General features: G+C 37.9%; 1 protein-coding gene across 1 annotated transcript; it reads left to right on the forward strand.

Annotated features, from left to right (window-relative positions):
- Positions 1 to 1,404: 1,404 nt before the first annotated feature.
- Positions 1,405 to 19,686, forward strand: LOC310955405 (uncharacterized protein). The gene is made up of 15 exons (XM_083925224.1): positions 1,405 to 1,576; positions 2,907 to 3,173; positions 3,708 to 3,986; positions 4,519 to 4,821; positions 5,654 to 5,758; positions 7,432 to 7,449; positions 7,832 to 7,897; positions 10,376 to 10,386; positions 12,950 to 13,061; positions 14,563 to 14,829; positions 16,346 to 16,624; positions 17,085 to 17,387; positions 17,965 to 18,063; positions 18,183 to 18,281; positions 18,627 to 19,686. The coding sequence occupies exons 1-14, from the start codon at positions 1,528 to 1,530 to the stop codon at positions 18,260 to 18,262; spliced, it is 2,238 nt and encodes a 745-aa protein (XP_083781350.1). The 5' UTR covers positions 1,405 to 1,527; the 3' UTR covers positions 18,263 to 18,281; positions 18,627 to 19,686.
- The last annotated feature ends 475 nt before the right edge of the window (positions 19,687 to 20,161 follow it).

Consider the following 20,161-nt stretch of genomic DNA (forward strand, 5'->3'; position numbering starts at 1 on the left):
TCGGCAGGGAAACATGTTTCCATTTAAGGAGAATGGCGAGCAGGGTGGTAAAGGCCACGACGCGTTGCAAAGTAATTGACAGATTTTTGGCCAGAGGAAGCTCAAAAAGAGCAGTCAGCGGATTGGGTTCCACATTTGCGTTAAGAGCCTGTTTGAGGGTTTGAAATATATCAGAAAAAATTCAGAAAGCTTCGGGAAAGTCCAGAACATGTGTGCGTGGTCGGCTGGGGACTGCTTACAGCGGCTACAAGCATCACTGTGACTAGGGTATATCTTATCGTATAGCACCTTCCACTGTAATAGGCCGTGCCTGGCACTAATCGAGGAAGAGTGGACCAGTTTTAAAATGTCCCTCCACTTGACCTCAGTAATGTCTACCCCCAAATCTTTCCCCATGCTGTGTGGACCATGTATGGAGCGTGGTCTGGTGGCTGGAGAGATGCCAGGTCATCTCCTGGGCACTGCCGAGGTACTGTTGAGCAAAGCACCGAACACCCAACTGCTCGGGGCGCTGGTCTCTGGCAGCCCCCTCGCTCTAACATCTCTCCTTAATTGCATGTATATAGATCCTGTCTATGCATGTGTGTATTTCGGGCCTGTGTGTGTAACATGTATAATAATAAGAGTGAAAAAATTAAATTTCCCCGTGCGGGATAAATAAAGTAATTCTTCTTCTTTATATAAATGACAGATATCAGTCGTTTGTGTTGTACGCTGAGAGACAGGAATTGGTCCATCTCAGCTTCAGGGGGGCGGTTCTGAAAATGTGGGAATTGCTTTAGGATAAATGTCTCATTTGATAACTGCATTATCTCTAAATGTATTCTTTTTCATTAGACATGATTCCCCTGATGATTTTTGCACTGAAAAAACAGCAAAGCTCTGCGAGACACAGCACTGTGTGGTTCTGTAGAGTTAAGATCCACACAGTATGACATCCGTGTAAATGCATGCCAGCACTTGTTGTCATTACTGTCAACACCTTTCACTTTGCTGTGTGCTGCACGCACAAACTCTCTGGCAGTCTCCACAGCACAAATTGGGCGTCAATGTTTGATGAACGTACAGGTCTTTTTATTTGTATTAATCAGATACAAATATATGAGAAGATATGTTTAATATAGAGGCAATCCATTGTTTTATAATCACATGCTGTAAATTAAACTCTCAGGATAACGACATACTTCAATGATATGGAAGAGGCAGAAGCGGTAAATCACACTGAACTTGCCAATGAATGCAACTTGTCAAACTCCTTTCTAATGTCTCTCTGCCAAAACATTTTGGCACAGAGCAGGAAGAAAGTGTTGGCCATACCATCGAAGCTTCTTGTCCTTCTTGTTTTGCCACATACCTCTGGGGTAATATATACATCAACGTTGAATTCTTAATAGTCAGAATCAAACTACTGCGCGGTTCGCAATCATCAAAGCTGGAAGGAACAAACAAGAAGGAGCACATTGTAGCAAAGTTCAAATTTGTATGTAATTGAGTTTCTTCTGTCGGTATCTCTGTATTCAAATCAAAATGAGGAAGGTTATTTTATTGCTGTTCCTCTGCCACGCTGCATCTGCAGGTAAGATTCATTAACTGTACTATACTATATTATACTTAACTGTTCTAAGAAGATACCCTGTTGGTCTGATGTTGCGTTAAAGCGGAACTAAACACTTTCTTTGGTAGTTTTAGGCCTTATGTTTCCGGACGAGCTCCTTTAGAATAATGAATGAATTCAATTCAATTCAATTCAATTCAATTCAATTCAATTTTATTTATAGTGCCAAATCATAACAGAAGTTATCTCAGGACACTTTACAGACTAGGTAAAGACCACACTCTATGATAAACAAAGACCCAACAATTCCCCCGTAGAGTACGGTGGCGTTGAAAACCTTCCCTATTACAGGCAGGAACGTCAGAGCTGGACGTCAGAGCTGGACTGCAGCTCTTACTCCTACCTGCTGCTGGTGAAACCTGTTATGTCAAAGGAAATAAGAAAAATACGTTAATGAAGATAATGTATTCTGTGGGTAACGGGGGCGGGATGAGATAAGCCTCTGCTTCTGCCGATTTCCCTTTCGGTCGTGTGAATTGTAAACTAATATAATGTGTGATGGTGATTTATCAAACTGACAGGCCCAAAATAAACAAATAAATAAATAGGCATGTTGGTATTAATAACACTTTATTTAGTATGTCAAATCCCATAATGAGACACTTGACCAGTTTGGGGTCCAAACAGTTTAAGTCCATTATAATAAAATAATGAAGTATAATAAAATATAAATTTAAAAATGAGTCCTGCACTGTGACAGTTTTAATATCTTTAAGAGTTGTCACTAAAAAGATCCAATCATTATTTCTAACCATTAAATCTACAGGCATGTTTATACTGTATACTGTATATATTTATATAATTTATAGTTTTGGAAAAGATGCATGTTCTGTGTTTCTTTATAAGTTCAAATTTGAACACAGAGCCCTGTTTGGCTGCTGGACTGTCTTTGTAAACAAAAAAAAGACCTGAAAAGCACTTACAGCATGTTTTATTCTTGTGTTTTAAGTGTTGCTTGTTGGGTTATTTTCATAATGAATTGATTATACAGTCTGTTATTATTATCGATTACATTGATTACAGATTGCACCTTTAGAAAAACAATAATGTATCACAGGATAGACTCATTTGTATATATTAATTCTGTAAAAATGTATGTTTTCTTGTGTCTTGTTGTGTTTTTATTAATTTCATCGTTGTATGTTATGTGGTGGATGTTCATTTTTAGCCTCCTTTATATGTTTCATGGTCTTTAGTCTGTCCTCAGGGAATTGATTGGCTTTGATTAATTATTTGGGGGGGAAAAAGAATATTTCAAATATTGGATTAAACTCTACTAACTCTTTTACAGACACTCACTCTCTGAAGTATTTCTACACTGGGTCTTCTGCAGTCCCAAACTTCCCAGAGTTTGTGATTGTGGGTTTGGTTGATGACGTTCAGATGGTTCACTACGACAGTAACACCAGGAGAGCAGAGCCCCAACAGGACTGGGTGAGCAGAGCCACAGCGTATGATCCTCAGTACTGGCAGAGGGAGACTGCGATCTCTTTGGGTGCCCAGCAGGACTACAAAAAGAACATTGAAGTTATAAAGCAGCGCTTCAACCAAACTGGAGGTTTGTCTATGTTTTACCCTTTAACTAAAAAAAGTATGTTTACAGTTGCAAACAGATGAACTGAACGTACTCTCTCACACACCGACCTCTTCCATTCCTCATTCATCCTTTGAGTTTTGCTCACACCGACTGAATTACTTAACGAATATCCAAAATTGCCTCATCATTCAATCTCAAATTTCAATACCTTAACATTAAGTGGCTCATCAGCATGTGTGAGCCAATAAGCTGGTGATTGAATGTACAAAGTTACACATCATTTAGGCATGCAGGAAAAACACAACGTTAGCGATAGAGAAGGCTCACGTTTGTCTTTGTGTTGCATTTTGAGGAGTTTGACTACAGTGTGTGTGTCTCATTGATGTAGAGGAGCTGAAGATACAAGTAATTGTTTGTTATCAGTGTTGTTGGATCAGTGTGTCTCTGTGGTAAACATGTGATATCAACTGAGATCTCTCTCTCTCTCTCTCTCTCTCTCTCTCTCTCTCTCTCTCTCTCTCTCTCTCTCCCTCTCTCTCTCTCTCTCTCTCCCAGGTGTCCACATTGTCCAGAGGATGGTTGGCTGTGAGTGGGATGATGAGACTGATGAGACCACTGGTTTTGATCAGTATGGTTATGATGGAGAAGACTTCTTAGTATTTGACCTGAAGACAGAGTCATGGATCGCTTCAAAACAACAGGCTTCAATCACCAGAGAGAAGTGGGAACATGACAACGCGTTTATGGCTAAGATCAAACACTACCTCTACCAGAAATGTCCTTGGTGGCTGAAGAGGTATGTGGCGTATGGGAGCAGCTCTCTGCAGAGAACAGGTAAAATCACGTGACCTGATGGAGTTTCTCATTTTCTCTCTATCTGCCTCCTTACCCTCAAAATAAATGTGCATGGATCACACACTCACAGCTCTGTTACACACTTGGTCTATTGCACTAATTTTGACTTTCATTGTAAACACCTATATTTATTGACACTTGAATGAAAATGAATATTTTGGTGATTTATTTTATTGGTTACTGACTTGACAAACATAAACGTAGCTGTTTGATTTTTACCTCACAATTATAAGTAGTAGAGATAGACAATAAAGGTAAGGTGATGTGCTGCTTATAGTAATTCAAATGTATGAAGTCACCACATTGATCATACATGACCTGCAAATGTGCATGCGCTGTGCTGCTATGTATAATCCAACCCATGTTAGCCAAACAACTGTAAACAATATTTATTTGTCTGCTGTTTAAGAGCAGACAGCTTTAGATCCTCATTTAAATACTTCCAGTGGATCCTGGAACCGAGACAGAAATATTAGTGTCTCTCTTTCTTCATTTCTCTCTTTTTCTGCAGTCCTTCCCTCAGTGTCTCTCCTCCAGAAGTCTCCCTCCTCTTCAGTCAGCTGCCACGCAACAGGTTTCTACCCTGACAGAGCCATGATGTTCTGGAGGAAAGATGGACAGAAGCTTCTTATGGACGTGGATCTCGGAGAGATCCTCCCCAACCACGATGGATCCTTCCAGATGACTGCTGACCTGAAACTTTCATCAGTCGCACCTGAAGACTGGAGGAGGTACGACTGTGTGTTTCAGCTCTCTGGGGTGAACGAACACATCGTCACCAGACTGGACAAAGATGTGACCAGGACCAATGAAAGTAAGTCTTCTGTCAGGTGGAGATGGCAATGTCATTTGTTCTGTGGTTAATCTTTTTTTATTTTGTTGAATAGAGATTTAATTTTTGAGTGCTTTTATGGTTCAAGCCGATGAAGTAGGAGAAGAACTACATTTATTGTAATAAATTAAATAATCACCTTATTAATTATTAATTAGGCTGATTTTTCCTCGTTTAAACAGTGGATGTGTACTGAACCCGATGGTAGTCTAGTCAGTTTCTCTTATCAATTATTTTACCTTAAGACTCTTTGCAAAACAGAATGAAAGATCACAGACAACAACTGGGGTTTGGGGGATTTACTACAAAAATATGAATACATACATACATAATAGGTTACGGGATGAAATGACACACATGAAAGGTCAAAGGATCAATGGAAGGGGTTCGTTTGTAGCTGGGCCAAGGAGAGGGTCAAGGCACCGACAGGCCAGGGAGAGAGAGAGAGCCAGTCCTGATAAAGCATTAAGGATTTCTGCTCAGACTGGAATTAGGGGTCTCGTCATGAATAGTGAGTCCCCTTTCTTTGATGACGGCAATATTTCCTACAATGGACAGCCCTGAAAAAATCATTTCAAAGAATACTGTTGGGCCCTTATGCAAGAACCACTCGTATTAACAGATTTTTACCAGTTTAAGTGAATGTGTTTCACCAATTTTCTCGTATTCAGAATTCTCTCTTGGGTAAGAATTATTATTTCTACAGATTTCAGTATTGAAACAATGAAAGAGAGAACCTTTTAAAGTAATAGCCAAAGTCCTTGTGCTTCATCTGTTCAAGTTGTGACCGTTTTTATTGTTTCCTGCTCAACAGAGAAGCCCATTGACGCGACCATCACCATCCTGATCGCTGCAGTGGTCGCTCTCGCTGTCGCCCTCGCCACTGTCGTGGGATTCATGGCTTACAAAAACAAGAAAGGTGAGAGAATAAAGGATTTTCTAATCTGACTTTTCCAGTTCTACTTTGATTTTTGTCTCTGAGTTAATGCTTATACAGAGACAAGCTTCAGATCCTCGCACACCAAAGTCCGAAGCAACCAGCAGTGAGTAGATGATTATAAGACAGGACCATCGTGATGTAAGAGAGAGCTGATAAAGTGAGAAAGTGAAAAAGTAGAAGGGATTTAACCAGTTATTAAGCAGGATGGGATCAGTATCCTCACATTTGTAACTTTGACAACTGGAACAATTTGTCAGATTTGACAAATGCGATCAAACCTGTAAGTAAAACTTATTTTTATTGTATTTTACATTTTGTGCTGAAGTTGATACATGTTTAACTCTTAATTGACTCAAATGTGAAGCAAACAGTAGAATAGGATGTGACTCAGAGCCACAGCGCCCTCTGCTGTTTTAGCCACGAACCATCCATCTGCAGATCATTCAGGAGCTCTCTGGAGAACTTCAGAGTCTGTGTTAATGTTGAGGAGCTGCCTAAATACATCAAAGTTGTTAGTTGTCGCTTCCAAACTCATCACAGTCTGACGCAGCAACCAGTGATCATAATGTCTGTGTCAAGATGACGAAAGCTAAATGACGCTAGAGAGGAGTGATAAGTAAATAAAGACCTAAACAGAACTGTAAAAGCTATTTCTAACAATGTTAGTGAGCAGGAGTGGGCGTCAGATTAATGCAGTTTTTCCACCGCATGTTATGTTTCATTTGGAAAACTTATGGATAGAAACTGGTCCTTTTCAGTGCTAACTCAGTCGAGGTTCCAGTCAATACTAAGGTGGAAGCAAATGTGTGTTGCGAGACTCAACTTATGTATATGTGTGGCTTTATTTGTGCAGTTGAAGACTGACAGGAAATGAGAGAGAGAGCGAGGGGATGACATGCAGTGAGCACATTCAGCCTCTGTACAAGGGGCACCCCAAAAACATCTGTTTTTAAAGGTGCTAAGTTTCTGCTGGTGAATACTACTAGTACTACTACTACTACTTATAATGATAATAAGTTTATTTATATACCACCTGTCAAGAACACAGGCAAAATACACTTTTTCCTGATTTAACTGCTTCATAATAAACTCATGTGAAGAAATCATAGGGAAATTATGTGTTTTTCTGCTGTTTTACAGCCACTCCTCAGTCTGACCGGCGTCTGAATTTCAATAGGGTTTGTGTAGTAATATTATGATATGAATTCAGATACATTATGATATGAAATATAACTTCAGGAACTTTTTATGAAACTTCAAATATGAGATTGTTGTTTACCAGTGGTCCCCGGTGGTGCCACTGCGGGGTACGTGAGCTCTGTGCAAAGCACCATTAAAAAACACCAACACATCGCAGACGATATGATAATAACATCCAAAACACATGATTCATTCTCAGTGGTTTCTGTGACTTGAGAAATACTTTCAAAATGACGATCTTTAAAAATACAAAAACTGCCAAATTACACAGAGCTACCATAGAGTCGGACCAAAAAGCCACGCCACTGAATACACCTTTAAGCAGGTAGCCCTGTTGTAAAGCAAATCCAAACCCCCACTGTGCTGGGCTGATGGGCCCATGTTTATCTGATGATCAGAAGATATTTGCAATTGTTGCATCTGAAATCACATGTCTTTTCTTTTTCTTTCAGCTAAAAATCCTGAAAAAAGTAAGTAAAAGTTGTGATTGTATTTAGAACATTATACTTTGAGTACATACTAGTTTACACTTCTTATTTAGTTCCTGATTTAAAATAAAAATAATAATAATAGGCCTAATAATTTGACCAGTAACCTTTATTTTCAATTTCCATTACAAATACATGGAAGAATAAATAGAGATAACCAGCAAAACATGTGGTGTGCAGCATATGAGCAAATACAAAAACTAATAATAATAACAACATTATGATGATGCGTCTGAAATAACTTATGTCTGAGTAGAAAAGGTGACGATGATGAGTGCTCATGATTTTGATTTTGACTGATGAAAATGATGTTTGTGCTTTACTTGATTATTGTTCACATTATATTCTATCGTGTTATCCTCAGAGCCGGAGGCGTCTTTAAGTAGCTGTTCTACTGAAAGTGTCAACAGTTACACACAATTGATCAAAGGTAACTAACCCGTCTGTCTGTCTGAAACACCACCTGCAGTTATGCATATTCTGAGAAACTATAAACATTTATTTCTCTATCCCAGTGGTTTCAACACCTTTTCATTTATTATATGTTATTGAGATAACATGACCTTTTGCACTGTTTATTTATGAATGCTTATTTATCTGTGCAGAGAGAGAATGACAGGGGAAGAGGAGGGTGAGCGCCACTGCACAAGAAAGTGTAAACTTTATCTACAAAGTTTACACATAATCCAAATAATCACAAAAGGGCCGCGTCACCACCAGAACGGATTCAAACGGAAGAGTTTAAAGCTTTTGGGTGTGATGCTTTTCTTAATCAATGGTATGCACTTGCTTTTTGTTTCATTATTATCTTTTAAACAGTTTGGAAACATGATTATATTTTAACTTTAGAGTTAAAGGGATGTTTGAAGGGATGTTTGAAAGGATGTTTGAAGGGATGTGGGATGTTTTCAGCGTCACACTGATAGAAATGTTCATATAAATATCTCCTGTTCGTATTTTGGGAACACACAAACATAATAAAGATGTTTGTGTTCATCTATAATAAACTCACCATAGTTACAGTTTAATTCTTCTGCTGTGGGGTTTTCTGGTTAAATCGATATTGAGACAACACAAATGTTCCTATACACACACACACACACACACACACACACACACACACTCACACACACACACACACACACACTCCTAGAGTCCGGTGATACGAGGATATAAACCTTGAGATAACACATTTGTTGAGAGAAGGAGAGGAAATGGACGGAGTTTTGCACCGTGGTGGTGAATTATTTACACCACAACATGAAATTAAGCAAACAATGATAGGTTGTATCAATGTCAGCCGTCCCTATGCACACATACATAAAATATAAGCATTTTCTTCCAGTTGTCTAAATAATTTGTTGGTATTTTGCTTTAAAACAGACGAAAAATCAAAGAACATGTTTTGATTCTAACCAGGCAGAAGCTTTTTTATTGGGTGAAGGGACTTTTTCTCTCTTAGTTTTATAAACAGAAAGAAGTTGAACATCAATTCTAAAGAAAATCACTTCTTGTGTTTGCTAAGATGAATATTAAATGCAGTTTTCCTTCTGTTTCAGTCATTTTGTACGTTTGTTTTGCTTTTCAATAAAGTTCCCAATATTCCAAATGTCTTTTTGTTCTTCCACGTGTTTACACATCTGTGACTGTAATTATATGAGAGAGTATTTCTGACCTTTGTCCTGTAAACTTTGTGATCTTATAGTTTATTAGGTTTATTACTATAGTTAATCACCCTGCTGACTTCTCTGTGAAGGTAAAGTCAGTGATCCACTCAGGTAATGAGCAGCAGCGAGCAGGAAGAGCCTTTGTCTACCAGTTTCTTTTAATCTTTAATGAACGTTAAAAATAATAATAATAATAATACAAACTAAACAAAGTGATTGAGCTGTAAAAAGGAAAGCAAAACAACAAGCAAATGGGATCCTAGGAGATAAATACATGACTCACATAACAAAATTCATGTTCAAAAGGGACAGGAAGGAATCAAACACTTTTATGGTCCAACCCCCCTCTTATTTATTTTTTATAAATATTTACAATTATTATTAAAGTTTAAGCCACACAGGAGACTCATTGTTTTATGTAATAATCATGAAGAATAATGTCTCAGTTGAACCAAAGATCTGAGTTTTCTTATTAAACCTAAAATGTTACTTTAGTAAAAGTCTGTCATCAGGAAAATGAACTTAAAGTATTAAAAGTAAAAGTATTCAATGCAGAAAAATCCTCTCATTTGAGAACTGATTATTTTTCAACCTAAAAATGACTAATTGGTTAATTGGCTGATGGTTTCAGTTTTACCTGTCGGCCTTTTTATTGTGTTGCAGTTTAATTTATAACAAACCATATTTTATCAACTCTATTTGTTTCATGTAAACAAATCCTCATTTGTAAAATAACTAATAACTTTAAAGCTGTCAGATAAATGTAGCGGAGTAAAAAGTACAAAGAGTCATGAAAAGAAAAGACTCAAGTTCTTTTAAATGTGTTACAGTACTTAAGTAAATGTATTCAGTTACATTCCTCCACTGCCTAAAGTCTATAACTTTATAAAGTGCTTGGAAACAATAAGTGAGGGTGGAAACAGAGGATAAACATGACCAAAGCAAGAGCAACATGAAACACAGCATCAGGTGTTCAAACATCAACAGAGGTGTTACATTTCTCTTGTTGGAGCAGTTTTCAGCGTCCACAGCTCCAAATCCGTTCAGGAGCATTTCACCTGTCGGACAGAGCTGACCTGATCTCATGTTGGTGTTTAAGGGGAGACGCCCTGAGTTAAATCATCATTTGGTCATTTTCCTTCTTTAACATGTCTTCTTTCAGACTGCAGCGATGAAAACATCCAAAAAAATACACATTTAGGTTTTTTATTTGACTTCACTTTGTCTGTTTGTGTCTGCAGATTTCTCTTCAGTTCACCAGATAATTCCTCATTTGCATATTCAAACATGGTGTTACAGAAAACTTGTAATGTAAAAGATAATTGTGTTAATGTCAGTAATGAACTGGGGAAGTTTCATGGTGATATCTGTGAGTGAAATATTTGACCCTGTTCACCTGCAGCGTCTCCTGTGAAGAAGCTCTCTGACTCTTTCTGCTTTAATTTGATTTATTTGCTTCTTGTTTTCAATTCAAAGTTAAACTGAGGTGAAACTCGGAGTAGCTGCTCCTTTGTGTTGAAAGGAGCCAGTTGAGGTGGTTCAGGATCATCTGGTAAGGATGAACCCTGGGCGCCTCCCTAGGGAGGTGTTCCAGGCACGTCCAGCTGGGAGGAGGCCTCGGGGAAGACCCAGGACCAGGTGGAGAGATTAGATCTCCACACTGGCCTGGGAACGCCTCAGGATCCCCCAGTTAGAGCTGGTTAATGTGGCCCGGGGAAGGGAAGTTTGGGGTCCCCTGCTAAAGCTGCTGCCCCCACGACACGACCCCGGATAAGAGGCTGAAGATGAGATGAGATGAATATTGTTTCATGGAAACTCTCTTGTGTTTTCTGATGTTGTGTGTGCTGATAGTAGACCTGATGTGTGCCAGGACCAGTGTGTAGACCTGTACTGAAACTAAACACCTGAACACAAAACACCTTATTGGATCTGGACTTCAAAAAGGAAACAAGATGCCCCACTCCATCTCACTTAACAACCAGATGGTTTGATCGCACACAGGTGTTTATAATAAGAGATCATTGAAAGTGCACTGCTGCACATCAACTGCAGGTTTGAACCACTGGGGGGAGCACCTCACCACATATCCTCACTAGAAGGTCGATGGACGCACACTTGGATTTGTGGTTTGTTGTCGATATTTTGATCAGGGCTGTTTTCAATCAGCCACACAGAACAAGAGAACAATAAGACACAACTGCACCCCCACAACCTGCAGAGTATCTGACCTGTAGCTGGGCCAGTCTCCAGAAATGGTGGAATCTGGTCGATGCAGATCTGCTGAAACCAACTCAAACTTCCTTTATTGGAAACAACTAACTTCTAAACTTGATTAATCCATAAAAAGTAGAGATTAATCTTTTTATTATTATTATTATTGTACACTCTGTGGTTTATTTATACAGGAATGTCACTGGTGTTAGGAGGAGTTTACATTATGGAGGGGAAAACATGATTTTACAACAGCGCTTATCACTGTTTACATAACTGTTATATTAGTAAATCATAATTTTAAGGGTCTGGGCATGTAATGTCTCCTCAGCCCCAGTTCTTCTCCCCATCTTCCCTTTTTGTATGGGACTACTTTCTGCATGATTAACTGATATGGATGAATATCAAAATTATAAAGCTCTAACCAAGTTTGTGTAAACTCACTGATGATGTTGTTACAATGCAAGTTATGCTGGTAAACAAACAAGAGCACAATAAACACAACACAAGTTGAGCCAACAACATGATTTGTTCCACCATTTCGATCATTTCTCTTTAGATGCAAATGTAAAATGTGAAGAATGTGTCTGTAAATACATTTGTTCAATTTTGAATAATATAGTTCACTGGTTCTCAAACTGTGGAGCTCAAGGAAACATTAGTGACAAAGTTAATACAACACTAAGAAAACACTTAAACCTTTAAGATCCGTGAAATGTATTTTTAAATGATATATATAATGTTTTGTTTCAGTGTCAGCCTGTTATGTGCTCACATTTAGAGTTAGGAGCTGAACTGTGATGGCAGGATAGTGAGCAGAGGTAAAACTCTGACATGTCAGATCTGATGCTTCCCCTTCACACAGTGTGTGTGTGGCTGAAGAAAGTCAACAATAAATAATCTTCTGATGAAGCATCAACCTTCCTGTCCGTAGCTGCACAGTGTTGGCCTACACTGCTGTATTTGAACATTGGTCTTTGTGGTGGTTCTTGAGGGACCCTGATAATTTCTGAGGTGCTACGTCATGTACAAAGTTTGAGAACCAATGATATAGGGTATTTTTTTATTTCACTGATGCTAAACAAGAAAAGTGAACGCACACTATTGTACTCAAACTTATTTTCACTTACCCCAGAATAATAAGTGCCTTATCTATATATTTATTTTGATATATAAATATATTTTTATTATTTACTATTTTATTTCTATATATTTTTGTATATTTTATTCCTTAACACCGTCCCGTATCCGTTTGATTCTGATTGTTTGAACACTGATGCTCTGTACTTTCCAATTGTGGAATAAAGAATAAAAAAAAGATATATAGGGTATTTTTATGGGGGGGCAATTTATGTTTTTCAGAAATAGGGGGGCGGGGGGTCCTTTCATCTGCGAACACAGTTGATGAAGCAGAATAAAGCCCCGCGTGTCTCCCCACCCTCTGACACAGGCTCAAATAACAGCAGTTAACTTTCACTTTTGGTTCATAACCTCAGTGGGTCACTTTGACCGAGTTACAGGTGACGTCAGAGCTCATTCTGAATTCCCATTGGCTGAGACAAGAGAGTGATGCAGCGCCACTTCTCCTCTCCTCCTCATTTCAGCCCTGGTGCTCGAGCTCGAAGGACGGTGTCCGAGTATCGGAGCTTCAGATGCGACACATCACCATGGAGACGGTTCTGGTTCTGCTCCTGGGCCTACATGGCGCCACGGCAGGTGGGTTAACTCTGTGTTTGTTTGCTTTTAAAGTTGGTTAATTGTTAAATTAAAAAAATCCACTCGTCTTTATAAACTTTAATGAGGAGTTGAAGCTTCTTGTGATCGACTTTGATGAAGGACAGCTCACAGTGAGTTTGTGAAAATCGTGTAAGTGTGTTTCCCTGTAACTTTCCTGTCTTTTATTTGAGACATTCATTCATAAAATCAGGAGCATGAACCGATACTGTCCGATCGATGTGGATGTTAAAATGGCAGCATGACTCCGCAGCTCACAACAGCCCAACACACACTCACACAACGACATTAAATATGAAATATTAAAATAAGTCGTTAAATCAAAGCGATTCTTGTCCTAAACTTTATTTAGTGCTTTTTTTCAGTTGTGTGCATTGCTATTATTCATGAGTGAGAGTATGTAAATATTTCTATGAGTTGTTTTCATGCATTAGACATAATTAAGACATTTCCACAGTCTGTAAACATGTCACTATAGTTCATCTCAGCACCTACAGGCTGCTGTTTAGGTTTGACTGTTTTATTTTGAACCAACAAGTCAACAAGTGTCGTTGTTTTCCTGCTGAAGACAAACAACTTCCTGCTTTGTTGGAACAATATTTAATATTTTTAACTAAAGTATGTAAACACCATTACTGACAGGTTAACATGAAACATTATTCATTAATGATCTTCTCTGAAATAAAACACAAACTATAAACTGTAGTCTGTGACAAAGAAGCCTAATATTTTATGATTTATTTAAATTTTAAACTCACAAATATAAATCTCATGATCGACTTCAAAAATCAACTCAAATCAGTAAAGTATTTGATCTTTTAACAGGTAATTAGATCTGTGGTGTGACAGCTTCACAGGAATATATTCACATTCAGACAGCAGAGACTTTTTACACACAATATATTTGATTATCAGAAATATCAGTTAAATATTAAATATAATGCTTCACTTTAAATCAACATATATGAAAGTGAGGTACACGAGGAACTGGCTCGGATTATTTTTGTCTTGTTGGTTTTATTTTCTTTTAAACAAAACAACTTTTTTGACGTCAGACATTTAAAATCCACAAACCGACAACAACATAAAACATGAAATCAATTATGACTCGAGTATGAAAAATGAAATGTTCAAATGTGTTTTTCTGCTCAGAGAGAAGAAACGTACGTCGTCACTGGTCACGATTTAGGCCGTGTGTGAAATAAAGACCATAAGAGAGTTTATATAATCAATATAAACAGTTTTAATGTGTTGAATATTGTAAATACAAGTTTATATTTTGGTCAAACTCATCTGATTATGAGGAGTGTAAACTAAAATACATTATTCAAGACAAATGCATCAGAAATATTAAAGGTTACATTTTTCAGTATTATTGATCACACAACAGATGTTATTAGGATGTGTGTGTTTTTGATTCTGTGTGCAGTGATTTATAAAACTGTGAAATAAAAACTGAAGTTATTTCCTGTTTTTCTCACAGCGACTCACTCTCTGATGTATTTCCACACTGCGTCTTCTGGAGTCCCAAACTTCCCAGAGTTTGTGTCTGTTGGTTTGGTTGATGACGTTCAGATAAGTCACTACGACAGTAACACCAGGAGAGTAGAACCCAAACAGGCTTGGATGAGCAAAGTCACAGCAGATGATCCTCAGTACTTGCAGAGGAACACTGAGAGGTCTGTGGGTGCCCAGCAGGTCTACAAAGCCAACATTGAAATTTTAAGGCAGCGCTTCAACCAAACTGGAGGTTTGTTTAAGTTTCACTTTCTACTGATGAAATGTTGTTTATATTTTCATCCTGTATTTTAGTAAACATATGTTCACACACACACACACACACACACACACACACACACACACACACACACTCTCACACACACACACACACACACACACACACACAGGTGAAAGTGTTTCTTGTCTCAAACACATTAAAGTCAACAGAAACATCAGTGAGACTGAGACGACTGGATGCTGCTCCGCTGACACAGTGTTCGTGTCCATCCCATAATAACCAGCAGAGGTTATTAACACTTTATCTGCACTAGATTAGATCAGAGTCACTCTACTGAACTGCCCTCAGTGAGTTGCTCCATAACAACTCTACTGCAGTTTCACAACACACAGCTGATAGAGGAACATTACTGCCTGGTTTCTCAAGCTACGGAGCAGGACTGTGAACGGGACACAGGCTGCTTCTGCTGGGTCCCCATCCGAGAGGAGGAGCAGTGTGTTTGAATAAAGCTGCTGACAGGACGACACGCTGAATGTCTCCTTCAGATCACACGTTTCAAATGTTTAACAGCAGCGCTCCACTGACCCCAGTGTGGCCATCCCATAACAAACAGACTGGATATAGTGCTGAAACCATTAGTCACTTAATCCATCGACAGAACATGAATTGACCAAATGTTGATAATCAAATAATTATGAGTCTTTTATTCAGCAGAAATATCAAACAGTTTCTCCTTCCAGATTCTCAAACATGAGGATTTTCTGTTTTATATCATTTTATATTAAATACAGTTCAGTGTTGGTCGGACAGAAGAAGCTGTTTGAAGATTTCACTTTAGCCTCTCACAACTTGTGATGGACATTTTTCTTTATTTGTTGATATTTTACAGTGTAAACAATAAATTGATGAATCAATAAATAATCATTAAATAAACAGTAAAGACAAGAAAAATTAGTTTAAAACCTAAATATGTACTAATATGTAGTTATGTAATATTTACTTGACCCATGTGTGTCTAAGCCATAATAAATATATAAAGTGCTGAAACAATTAGTCACTTAATAGATTAGATCATCGACAGGAAATTAATTGACAACAATTGTATTTTATTTTATTTATTATTTAATAATCATTTAAATATTTTATTAAACAAAAGTACCATGTAAATATGAGAATTTCCTGCTTTTCTTTGTTTAATATAATTTTAAATAAAGTAAACGGGTCATTGATTAATAAATATATATTAATAATGAAAAGAATAATAAGTTCCAGCACTAAATATAGAGCAGAAGTTCAGATTGTATCAGATGAACTCTACTGATGATGATTGGCTGTAAGTGTCTTTCATCGAGCCAATGAAAGCAGGAGCTGCAGATCCTCTGTTTATGTGTCTGTGGATCAGTGTGTCTCTGTGGTGAACATGTGATATCAACTGTGATCTCTCTCTCTCTCTCTCTCTCTCTCTCTCTCTCTCTCTCTCTCTCTCTCTCTCTCTCTCTCTCTCTCTCTCTCTCTCTCTCTCTCTCAGGTGTCCACATGGTCCAGTTGATGTACGGCTGTGAGTGGGATGATGAGACTGATAAGGTCAATGGTTTTGATCAGTATGGTTATGATGGAGAAGATTTCATAGCGTTTGACCTGAAGACAGGGACATGGATCGCTCCAACACCACAGGCTGTCATCACCAAACACAAGTGGGATAATGACAAAGCTTGGATAGCACAGGACAAACACTACCTCACCCAGGAGTGTCTTGAGTGGCTGAAGAAGCATGTGGCCTATGGGAGCAGCTCTCTGCAGAGAACAGGTAGAATCACATGACCTGATGGAGTTTAATGGACACAACAATGTTAATTTACCTCCATGTGTTTCTAACCAACAGCAACATTACAATAAATATGAACCAACATACAGAGACTCTGTGTCTCAGTGTCCACACTTTTCTCTTTCTCTCATGTTCTCACCTGTATTCATCTCTCTACATCCCTCTGCTTTTTATTTCCTCTGTCACGCTCTCCCACACATTCATCTCTGCTCTTTCCCTCCATTTTCTCTTCCTTTCTGTCTGTCTCTCTTTTCTGTCTTTCTCACACTCACTGTCCTCCCTCCTTTTTAATATCTCCCACCTCCTTTTCTCTGCTTCACTTCAGTGAGAATTATTTACATTTCATAGATATCATAGTGTATTTAAAATCCATTACATCAAATGTGGATGCTAATATTAATCTATAAAACTATAAACTGTCTCTCTCTCTCTCTGTCTGCAGTCTCTCCCTCAGTGTCTCTCCTCCAGAAGTCTCCCTCCTCTCCAGTCAGCTGCCACGCTACAGGTTTCTACCCTGACAGAGCCATGATGTTCTGGAGGAAAGATGGAGAGGAGCTTCATGAGGACGTGGACCTCGGAGAGATCCTCCCCAACCACGATGGATCCTTCCAGATGACTGCTGACCTGAAACTTTCATCAGTCGCACCTGAAGACTGGAGGAGGTACGACTGTGTGTTTCAGCTCTCTGGGCTGAAGGACGACATCGTCACCCGACTGGACAAAGATGTGACCAGGACCAATGAAAGTAAGTCTTCTGTCAGAAGTGATGAACAATAATGTCAATAATGTCAATAATGAAAAATACAATTTTAGTTAGTTTTATAGTTTTGAAATAACCTTTTTTCACCACCTGTGTGAATGTGTTTATTTTTTTAAATTGTTAAATCACCTGCCAAATGACTGATGAAGGTTCACATTTCACCAGACACCAATAGATCACCATTGTTTGTTTTTTGTCTGATGAATGAAGCAAATCCACCACTTTCACATTTTACCTTTAGATAATCGAGGGGTTCATTTTGTGCCCTGACTGTTCAGTTTTAGAAGACGAGAAGATGGATTCATTAAGTACCTGGATAAATGTATTTAAATATTAGTTCATCAGTCAGAAGAATCCACATTTGTTGTCCAAGTATGCTGACGCTGTCATTGTGCCAAAGCCAACATTCAAAACAAAGACCACAAAGTTACCAAGTTACAGACATTCAAACAGTAATTATGTACAGACAAGGAGGGAGACGACTTAAAGTTATGATGTTCTTCTCTTCTAACCGGCTTCATCTGTTCATGTTGTCACCTTTTTGTTGTTTTCTGCTCAACAGAGAAGCCCAATGTCGTGACCATCATCATCATCGTTGCCGTGGTTCTCGCTCTCGCTCTCGCCGCTGCCGTTGGATTCATAGTTTACAAAAGGAAAAAATGTGAGATTTTCTAATTTGTTTCATTCAGTATTTGATTTGTTGCTCACTGAGAAGAAGGTGTTAGAAGATATTTGACAGTTTTGAGAACTTAAATGACCTGTCTTTACTTTGCCGTTCAGCCTGTCGTTCAGCCAAATGCCCTCCATCTGAAAACAGCTCTGAACTGGAGCAGAAACTGAATCCACAGCCTCAGCCATAAACTCACCACCCTGCACACAGTGAGTTGCTTCAACTATTCACAGCTGCGATTGTTTCTTTGTCCACTGTAAAACTTCTGTAAAACCTTTGAGCTGCACAGGAAATATTTGACTTTGAAGTGAGATTATTAAGAGAAGCACACAGATGCTTTCAGAAACATCAGCAGGTCAGAAAAGGTGTGATATTAAAAACTCACATTTATTAAAATAGTGTCAAACCAATTTAAATAAACAAAGGAAGCATTTTAGGTAAATACTTTTACAAACTAAATGTTACTTTAATAATACTGTATGTGTCCAAACATTTATGTTAAATTATTATGTTTTCTATTTGATGTGATGTTCTTTTCTTTTCTGTCTCTTCAGGTTTATGGATACATTTTGCACTGGATCGAGGAGTCGTTCCACGTTCTCCTGTAAACTGGGAAACCATCAGTTATTCATCATCACGTCATAAACTGGTGAATCAGGGCTGGGAATCTGGTTCTAGATGCTCATTTATTGGAAAACAGAGAAAATAAATGTGGAAAATGAGTCGTCAGATATTTTAGAAATCATCAGATCATTAAGTTTCAAATTTTAAAAAAAGTGAGTCTGAAGTAATATTTGTTTGAATGTTGGTAAATAAAATGAGGATTATTATTTTGGGAGAGAAGTAAAAATCAAAATTCAAAACTATGAAAGCATCACAGCGCTCTTCACACAAACATAATAAAGATGTTTGTGTTCATCTATAATAAACTCACCATAGTTACAGTTTAATTCTTCTGCTGTGGGGTTTTCTGGTTAAATCAATATTGTGACAACACAAATGTTCATGTACACACACACACACACACACACACACACACACACACTCCTAGGGTCCGGTGATACGATGATATAAACCTTGAGATAACACATTAGTTGAGAGAAGTAGAGGAAATGGACGGAGTTTTGCAACGTGGTGGTGAATTATTTACACCACAACATGAAATTAAACAAACAATGATAGGTTGTATTAATGTCAGCCATCCCTATGCACACATACATAAAATATACGCATTTTCTTCCAGTTGTGTAAATAATTTGTTGGTATTTTGCTTTAAAACAAACGAAAAATTAAAGAATGTGTTTTGATTCGAGGCAGGAGTAAATAATGATTTATGTTTTGGTTTTTTTTCTTAATTAATCACAAATATGTTGCTGTTTTTGTTTAATATCTATTTTGAAACATATTTTATTGAGATTTAAAGGATTGTTGGATGTTTTCAGCTTCTCTGCACACTGATAGAAGTATTTTCTGCTATTGTTTAGGGTCAAGGGACGATTTCTCTTCATTTTCGTAAACATTTAAATTGAACAGTGACTCTTAAAATCACTAAGGTTACCTTTCTATTTCAGTAATTGGTGTTTTGCTTTTCAATAAAGTACCCTGTGTTCCAAATGTCTGTCTCTTTGTGATTTCATCTGCACATCTGTGACTGTAGCTGTAATTATGTGGATATTAACTACTGTCACAGCAACTTAATGAATGTGTCTCCGACCGGTAGATGTTAAGTTAAAGAGCCAGAACGACAAAATGATTTGGGAAAACCTCTCAGGGATTTGAGTTTTCACATGAAAAGATGATTGTAATGATGGTTTTGTCAGTTTGAGAGATTTCTTTGTGAAACTAATTAGCATTGTCTCTTATGTCTGTTTTCTCTAATAAGAGAGTTTTTCCAAAGGAGGCAAATGGGCTTAATCATGAAACATGGAGGAAAAAATAATGTTTGAAATTACATATTCATGTTATTTCTCACTCTCACTGTGTGTGTTTTATTTTATTATTTGTGTGAGACTTGTTAGATCCACTCCTTTCTTCAGGCTGCATATGCACTGCTTTGGTTTTCCCCTGTAAAAACCTGTTGCACTGAAAT

The sequence above is a fragment of the Echiichthys vipera genome (assembly GCF_963691815.1).
Source record: "Echiichthys vipera genome assembly, chromosome: 13".
Lineage (NCBI taxonomy): Eukaryota > Metazoa > Chordata > Actinopteri > Perciformes > Trachinidae > Echiichthys > Echiichthys vipera.

Excerpts from the sequence above, each read along its gene's own strand:
- LOC310955405 (XM_083925224.1), top strand. The coding sequence starts at position 1,528 with ATGAGGAAGGTTATTTTATTGCTGTTCCTCTGCCACGCTGCATCTGCA. Across the intron at positions 1,577-2,906 it reads CTGCCACGCTGCATCTGCAG|ACACTCACTCTCTGAAGTAT; the intron begins GTAAGATTCATT and ends ACTCTTTTACAG. Across the intron at positions 14,830-16,345 it reads GCGCTTCAACCAAACTGGAG|GTGTCCACATGGTCCAGTTG; the intron begins GTTTGTTTAAGT and ends TCTCTCTCTCAG.